Source organism: Crinia signifera, chromosome 19 (assembly GCF_055691185.1).
Source record: "Crinia signifera chromosome 19, ASM5569118v1, whole genome shotgun sequence".
In the NCBI taxonomy this organism is placed as follows: Eukaryota; Metazoa; Chordata; class Amphibia; order Anura; family Myobatrachidae; genus Crinia; species Crinia signifera.
Window position 1 is genome coordinate 15,372,949 of NC_139226.1, and position 9,408 is coordinate 15,382,356.

The 9,408-nt window shown below is 43.4% G+C and overlaps 1 protein-coding gene across 2 annotated transcripts in view; it reads right to left on the reverse strand.

The window, feature by feature from the left end:
- LOC146042171 (uncharacterized) overlaps window positions 1-8,840 on the reverse strand; it is a 49,073-nt gene extending 40,233 nt beyond the window's left edge. For both annotated transcript variants that reach the window (XM_083162095.1, XM_083162096.1), the window contains exon 1: window positions 8,723-8,840. Coding sequence is in view for 1 of the 2 variants with exons in the window: in XM_083162096.1 (XP_083018222.1) it covers window positions 8,723-8,777 (55 nt within the window). In the remaining variant the exon portion in view is untranslated. The remainder of the gene's footprint in view (window positions 1-8,722) is intronic.
- Window positions 8,841-9,408: the final 568 nt, after the last annotated feature.

Here is a 9,408-nt window from a genome sequence, read left to right on the forward strand (position 1 = left end):
TGCTATATTTAGAGTAACACTCGCTGGGATGACAGACTAGGACAAGCTCACCAGCCTTCGTAGCTAACGGCATACTATAGACTAAGAGTGTACGCAGGGCAGTGTATAACTTACTACAGAACTGAAAATAAAGGAACGTCATTATGTAACTGGCTTTCCCATAAGACAGACACAAGCGGAACTGGGAATTTTACACTGACTATATCTACAAATAAATAATTTAAAATCTCAGGACACAGTTATTTATAACATTTACCGAGGACGCACCGAGTAGAGAAAGGTACTGTTATAATTCACAATGTACTATATGTCGGAAAATATATGTATTACCTGCTTAATTGCTTTGAATGTTGTATTACTGTTTATTATATTTTTATTTCTCTAATAACTTTAATTAATAAACACCTTAATGTAATCAAATAGTGTTAGTTTATTATTTGACATAAAATTCTAAAATACTTATTTAGACTATTTTTAATATCCTAAAACAATCTGATTATTGTGACAATCTTGCAGAATTGAATTAATATACAATATATATATATATATATATATATATATATATATATATATATATATATATATATATATATCACTAAAAGAAGAGAGGAGAGCGCTCCATAGTGCAATATCGTAAAACTTTTATTTTTAAGAACATAGTTTTTATTCAAGAAAAGGCTGGTATAAAATAACGTACCACAGAGAGCGGTATAATACCGCAGAATAATCGCATAAAAAGTGTTATACTCAACACAAATGTAGGAGAGGTTACACTCGGGCTTTTCAGCTTGTAGACACGGCTGGTGGACAGACTGCAACGCCAGGCCACGCCCCAACGCGTTGCAGTCTGTCCACCAGCCGTGTCTACAAGCTGAAAAGCCCGAGTGTAACCTCTCCTACATTTGTGTTGAGTATAACACTTTTTATGCGATTATTCTGCGGTATTATACCGCTCTCTGTGGTACGTTATTTTATACCAACCTTTTCTTGAAGAAAAACTATGTTCTTAAAAATAAAAGTTTTACGATATTGCACTATGGAGCGCTCTCCTCTCTTCTTTTAGTGATTTCTACACCTGTGAAATTCAGGTGCTTGGGAGCTGCCAGGACAATTGAGATTCCTTTGGTGCAAAGAAACTGGAAATTTGGGACTTTATACATCTGTCCTCATTGTGTGAAAAAACCCACAGCCTTCAGGTTTTTCAATTGATTGCGCACTTATTTCTCCTTTATTGCATATATATATATATATATATATATATCTTATATATTTGGCTACATCTGTCAATCAAAGTGTGTCTGAAGCTGTAACGCTGGGTGGAGCCTCTGACTCACATGACTGACTCACATGACAGAGAACCAGCCCAGTGAGCCCACAGACAGTGCCAGACACCCTCTGCCTCTCTATGTTACACAGCAAAGACACAGCTACTCACCAGACACACCAGGTGAGCGCCCCACACCTCCATACCTCCCAACATGACCCTCTCCACGAGGGACAGAATGCTCTGTTTGTGGACTTCCATCTTAATTTATGATTGTCATCACCTGTTTTAAACAGGGTAATTGATAAGAAAGGTGTTTAAGCACAGGTGATGGTAATCCATAAATTAACCCCTTCCCGACATTTGACGTACATTTACGTCATGGTCAGGAAGTACTTCCCGACACATGGCATAAATGTACGTCATGGATTTAAACTGTCACCGCGTCTATAGACGCGGTGACAGTTTGGAGATGTCTGCTGTCCCTGACAGCAGACATCCCCCCTCGCCGCCCGGGGGGGGCAGGGATGCCCCCCCCGGTCGGCGATCGCTGTGATTGGCTGTTCAAATGTGAACAGCCAATCACAGCTATTTCTGTGTTACCGGCGGCTATGCCGCTCGGTAACACAGAAAACGGTGGTGATCGGTGCTGTTAAGTACAGCACCGATCACCACCGATCCGCGGACACCCCCTCCCTCCCACCCGGCAGCACTATGTGCTTACCCGGCACCCGGCAGCCGCTCTCCTCCCTCTGCTATGCGCCGCAGCGCTGCCTCCCCCCTCCCTCCCCCCGCCAGCAGCAGCAGCACTAGGGACAGTGTAAAAATGAAAAAAATAAAATGAAATGATTATATATATATATATATATATATATATATATATATATATGTGTGTGTGTATGTGTGTATATACACACACACACATATATATATATATATATATATATATATGTATGTGTGTATATACACACACACATATATATATATATATATATATGTGTGTGTATATACACATATATATATATATATATATATATATATATGTGTGTATATACACACATATATATATATATATATATATATATATATATACAGATAGATATTCCCGACCGAAGACGTATATATACGTCATGGTCGGGAGGTACTTCCCGACCAAAGACGTATATATACGTCATGGTTTTAAACTGTCACCGCGTCCATAGATGCGGTGACAGTTTGGAGATGTCTGCTGTCCCTGAGCCCCGGTCGGCGATTCAAATGTGAACAGCCAATTGCAGCGTTTTCTGTGTTACCGGCGGCTAAGCCGCTCGGTAACACAGTGATCGGTGGTGATCGGTGCTGTTAAGTACAGCACCGATCACCACCGATCGCCAGCCCCCCCCCCCCCTCCCACCCGGCAGTCCCCCCTCCCACCCACCCGGCTGCCGCAGCGCCAGCACCCCTCCCACCCCCCCACCAGCCGCAGCGTCAGACCCCCTCCAAAATCTGGTGAGCAAAATGGGGTCACATGTGGGGGGGTTCCACTGTATTGGTGCTTCCGGGGTCTTGCTAATGCGACATAGCACCCACCATTCATTCCACCACCAAATATCACTCCTTCCCTTCTGAGTCCTGCCATGCACCCAACTGGTATTTTTTGGTCACATGTGAGGCATTGCCATACTCGGGAGAAATTGGGGCACAGATTTTGGCGTGCTTTGTCTCCTTCATTCCTTGTGAAAATGAAAAACTTTGAGCCAGAACTGCATTTTTGTGTAAAAAAGTACATTTTTTTACACAAAAATGCAGATCTGGCTCAATTTTTCATTTTCACAAGGAATGAAGGAGACAAAGCACCCCAAAATCTGTGCCCCAATTTCTCCCGAGTATGGCAATGCCTCACATGTGACCAAAAAATACCAGTTGGGTGCATGGCAGGACTCAGAAGGGAAGGAGTGATATTTGGATTTTGCAGCACAGATTCTGGTTGAATGACCCCTGAAGCACCCATACAGTGGAACCCCCCCACAAGTGACCCCATTTTGCAAACTACACCCTTCAGGGAATTCATCTAGGGGTATAGTGTACATTTCGAACCCCCAGGGGTTTCACCAATTTTGATACAACTGAGCTGTGAAAATGAAAAATTTAATTTTTTCATTTGCACAGCCCAGTTGTATCAAAATTGGTGAAACCCCTGGGGGTTTGAAATGTACACTATACCCCTAGATGAATTCCCTGAAGGGTGTAGTTTGCAAAATGGGGTCACTTGTGGGGGAGGTTCCTAACTTTTAGCATCTTATGGTGCCTAGAAACCTACATGGTGCCTAAAAAATAATCTCATAAAAAGGAGGCTCCAAAATCAAGTAGGTGCTCCTTCTATTATGAAGCCTGTGGTTTGGTCACCGTGCACACTAGGGCCACATATAGGATATTTTTGAAAACAAAAGAATTGGGGGAATCAATTTTTAGTCACATTTCTCTAGTAAAATCTACTGTGTTCCTTAGAAAAATGTATTAAAATTGCAAATCTGCAAAAAAAATGAAATTTCGAAATTTCACCTACACTTTGTTTTAATTCCTGTGAAACACCTAAAGGGTTAACAAACTTCCAAAATGCTGTTTTGAATACTGTGAGGGGTGCAGTTTTTGAAATGGCATCATTTATGGGGGTGTCTCACATACAAGTCCCTCAAAGTCACATCAGAACTGAACTGGTCCCTAAAAAAATCAGTGTTTGAAATTTTCTTGAAAATTTGAGAATTTGCTATTCATATTTTACGCCTCCTAGTGTCCAAAAAAATGAAAAGGAAGTTGAAATAATGATGGCAACATAAAGTAGACATATGGTCTATGTTAGTTATTAACTATTTTGAGTGGTAAGATTATTTGTCTCACAAGCAGAAAATTTAACATTTTGCAAATTGCTAAATTTTCCATTTTTTTCCGACATTTTGGTATTTTTCACAAAAAAACACAGACTGTATCGACCCAAATTTACCACTAATTTGAAGTACAATGTGTCACGAAAAAACATTCTCAAAATCACTGGGATAAGTAAAAGCAAAAAAAAGTTATCCCCACTTAAGTGATACATGTCAGATTTGAAAAAAAGGGCTCTGTCAGGAACGCAAAAACTGGCTCTGTCAGGAAGGGGTTAAGATGAAAGTCCAGAAACAGAGCAATGTGTCCCTCCCCCCCATTCACAGCAACCCCACGATTAAATGGCACATGCAAAACACTGACATGGCTATGGTCGACAATGAAAAAGGTTGACATGAGTTTTTGAAGATTTATTTTTCACTTTTTCAATGTTTTCATATTCATTCTCATGTGTCGACATGGACACCAATGAAATGCCACACTTATGTCAACATTTACATGTGTTGACCTTTCTGTGTTGATTTTTTCTTGTGGCGATTCGCGGCACCCCCCGGCGACCCCCCTCCCGCGATTCACAGCACACCCCCCCAACTCGCGGCGACTCCCGCGATTTGCGGCCCCACCCCGTGACACACCCCCTCCTGCGATTCGTGGCACCCCGCGACCCCCCCTCCCATGATTTGTGCCAACCCCCCCCTTCCTCGCGGTACCCCCCACCCCCCGCGACCCCCCCTACCGCGATTACCCCCCCTGTCATTGCGGCAACCCCCCTCCCCTGCGACCCACCCTCCCACGATTCACTGCAACCCCCCGCGTCGCCCCCTCCCACGATTCGCGGCACCCACACCCCCCTCCCGCAATTCACGGCATCCACCCACGACCCCTCCTCCCATGATTCGCGGACACACCTCACCTCCTCCCTCCCCCCTCACCCCCGCTCGCGATTCACGGCAACCCCAGGATTAAATGGCACACGCAAAACACTGACACGGCTATGGTCGACAATGAAAAAGGTTGACATGAGTTTTTGAAGATTTATTTTTCTTTTTTGAATGTTTTCATATTCATTCTCATGTGTCGACATGGACACCAATGAAGTGCCACACTTATGTCAACATTTACATGTGTTGACCTTTCTGTGTTGATTTTTTTTGTAGCAATTTTTTTACAGTGACAACTATGTGCAAACCAACCTACACATCATCAACCAATTCTTTGTATAATATATAACACCTGTTCTGTTTTACTGTAGGTGTTTTAAGTCAGATCTTTTACTGCTACTATTACTGTTTATGTAAATGCATTCTGAATGACAGCAACATCCTACCATCCTTCTACAAGAATATATAACCAACTAGGTGATTTATCGCGCCCCGTGCCCCCCCCCCTCCCGCAATTCACGGACCCCCCGCACACCCCCCCCCACGATTCACGCCCCCTCCCACGATTCACGTCACCCCCCGCACACACCCCCCTCCCGCAATTCGCAACCCCCCCTCCCGCAATTCACGCCCCCTCCCACGCTTTGCTGACCCCCGCCCTCTCCCGTGATTCGCGGACACCTGCGCCCCCTCCCTCCCTTGATTCACGGCACCCCCCACGCCCCTCCCACAATTCACGGCACCCCTAAGCCCCTCTTTAGTCCCCCGTATACTCACACACCCCTATCACTACCCAGCTTCCTACTCTCCTGAACCGTAACTTCCACCACTGGGGAGTCGCTGACGCTGTGTTGCCCACATGCCCCTATCATGCCTCATAGCCCAGCCTCCTGCTCTCATGTACCCTAACTCCCACCCAGTAGGAGGAGACACTGACTCAGGGCCACCATCCTGTACTCCTGTACTGCCACACTGGACCCTCACCCACTGGCAGAAGCTGCACAGTATCTCCCACCCTCCTCTTTAGTCCCCCTTATGTCCACACACCCCTATCACTACCCAGCCTCCTGTTTTCCTGTGTCGTGACCTCCGCCAGTGGGGAGCCGCTGACTCAAAAACACCCTACTATACTATTGCACACACACACACCTAAACAACATGCACACACAAATACAACAAAACGGGATTTCCAAGTCTTTGGCGCAACACTTGAATCAGGTAAGTCTGGAGATCTTTTTTTCTTTCTCAGAGGTTTTCTTACTTTTCAAGGGTATTTTCAACGGTAAGTAAAGAGAAAGGGGGAATCACTGGTTAGAAATATCTCTATCCCAATACGAGGAAGGAAACAACAATGAAGGAGATATAGGTATAGGCGTACCCCCACTCACGGTAAGTAAGGTGATGTATAGGCCCGTAGCGGTTTCTTTGTGATTCTCTTCTCTTGGATTTCTGTTTTCCTGTTTTCTCTGTTGAGATTTTTGTTCTCCGTTCAAGACGTGGGAGTGAAGAAAAAGGGGGAAGGTTAGTAGGTGAATCTATGGTGTAATTAACACCCCGTGCAGATTCAGATGTGAGAAGATGTGATTATCGTACCTTACTCACCCCAAGATAGAGTAAGATACACATATAAAGGTTTCTTTGTTAAAAGATAACTGGTTGCTACAGTGGAAGGTTAATGTGCGTACCGCACTCACGTGAGTAGATGCGGGATATATACCCGTAGCGTTTTCTTTATCTGTGTGACTTTCTGTTAGTCCGTGAAAATCGATGTTTCTCCCAATTAGACGAGTGGAAGTAGATGTAAAATAAAATAAATGATAAATTAGTGTGTGCTTATAAGGTTAGATATTGTGTGTACCCCCATATATATATTGGTGGGTATAAGGAAATTGGTGTCTCAGAGGAATGTATTTCTTCCATAAAAAGAAACCTTTCTGGGTGTTTATCTACACACTCCATTGTGAGTCACGGTACGCTTGTGTTGCCTCTACTTTGGCTTATAAGGAATAAAGACACCAATTTCCTTATACCCACCAATATATATATATATGGGGGTACACACCATATCTAACCTTATAAGCACACACTAATTTATTATTTATTTTATTTTACATCTACTTCCACTCGTCTAATTGGGAGAAACATCGATTTTCACGGACTAACAGAAAGTCACACAGATAAAGAAAACGCTACGGGTATATATCCCGCATCTACTCACGTGAGTGCGGTACGCACATTAACCTTCCACTGTAGCAACCAGTTATCTTTTAACAAAGAAACCTTTATATGTGTATCTTACTCTATCTTGGGGTGAGTAAGGTACGATAATCACATCTTCTCACATCTGAATCTGCACGGGGTGTTAATTACACCATAGATTCACCTACTAACCTTCAAAAATCTCAACAGAGAAAACAGGAAAACAGAAATCCAAGAGAAGAGAATCACAAAGAAACCGCTACGGGCCTATACATCACCTTACTTACCGTGAGTGGGGGTACGCCTATACCTATATCTCCTTCATTGTTGTTTCCTTCCTCGTATTGGGATAGAGATATTTCTAACCAGTGATTCCCCCTTTCTCTTTACTTACCGTTGAAAATACCCTTGAAAAGTAAGAAAACCTCTGAGAAAGAAAAAAAGATCTCCAGACTTACCTGATTCAAGTGTTGCGCCAAAGACTTGGAAATCCCGTTTTGTTGTATTTGTGGTAATTTATGGTTATTGGGTGATAACCAGGGAAAGTACATCACAGGTCATATCCTAAACTCTATTTTTGTACTGTATCAACATGCACACACAGCCCCCCCCCCCCCCCACCCACAAATGTCACTGTACCTTCCACACTATCAATGTACATCTTACTCTGTAACCGCTTTTTAATTAAACAAAACAATACACACCCCCTTCCACATCATATGCTCTCTATTTAACACATTTCACCTATAACTCAAGTTGCAATACAGGCATCTTTCATACAATTCTAACCATCTTTCTCATATACAAATGTTCACAAATTAAGGGGGCGCAGCCCCTTACGACGGTGTGAAGAGCGCCCGTAGGGCGCGATGAATCACCTAGTGTATATATATATATATATATATATACACAAATATTAGGGAGCCCCAGTATGTAAGAAGAAGGGACCACAGTGCCTTTATCTAATATTTTCCGCTGTCTCTACATCACCGACAGCAACAGAAGTCCCCAATGTGATTTTAGAAGTGAGAGATGTTGCCCGTAACAACCAGAATCTAGCTATTATCCTCTAGAAGGTGCTTGATAAATTATAAGTAGAATCTAATTGGTTGCTATGGGCAACATCTCACACTACTCACACTTTAGTAAATGTACCCCTAGGTATCTATGGGGTTTGCTGTGTTGTCTGCTCTAGAATGTTAAGCATTCTGGAGCTTGCCCTCGGCGGTCACTAATGGCATCTTCAGATGACATTAGCCTATAGTATCCTATAGGCTACCTTTTTACTTTTTTCAGGAGAGGGATCCTATCAGAACCCTGTCCCAGCAACTCAGTAATGGTACTTCTGGGAGAATAAAATCAAGGAGAATGTTTATGTTTGGAGGCTAGATGCAACAAGTAATACACATGCCCCTTTATATCATGTCTTTATGCACTATACAGAAGTCAGCTCAGACATGTTCTGTGCGGCTGCAACTCTAAAGTACAAGTGACATCATACCGGGATAGCACTTACCTGTAGTGACCAGCGCAGACAGGATGACGGCGGACAGGAGAAGCGGTACTTCCATGATTACTTGTGGAGGAGATGAGCGGAGGAGGTTTCCTTTAATAACCAACACTGGGGCGTTGGCTTCATGATATAATGCAGAGCAGAGGTGATGGGTTAAAGACCAGCGCTGGGTTACATTCCCATCTCCTGTTTACTCAATGCTCAGTAACATGCAGGAAATGGGACATTGCTGTATAAAATATAAGGTACTTGTTTAGTTTCACGGCGGCACTGCGATATTGCATGCGATTTGCATACGATTCGATGTGTGATGCGATTTAGTACTTGTTCATACCCCCACTATCCACTACGGCGTGGAGTTGATTTTATATAGTGTGGTGAGCACAGCGAGCCACCAAACCCGAAGCGTGGCGAGGGGACACGGATTACTTTACATGTATTCCGCGTCCCCTCGCGGGGCTCGCAGCGCTCGCCACGGAATACATGTAAAGTAATCCGTTGCCCTCGCCACACTATATAAAATCAACTCCATGCCATAGTGGATAGTGGGGTTATGAACAGGCACAAAATTAGCATCACACATCGAATCTTATGCAAATCTTATGCAAATCGTATGCAAATTGCATGCAATATCTGCCACCGTGAAACTAAACAAGTACCAAATATAATATTAAGAAGCTGCCTTACAG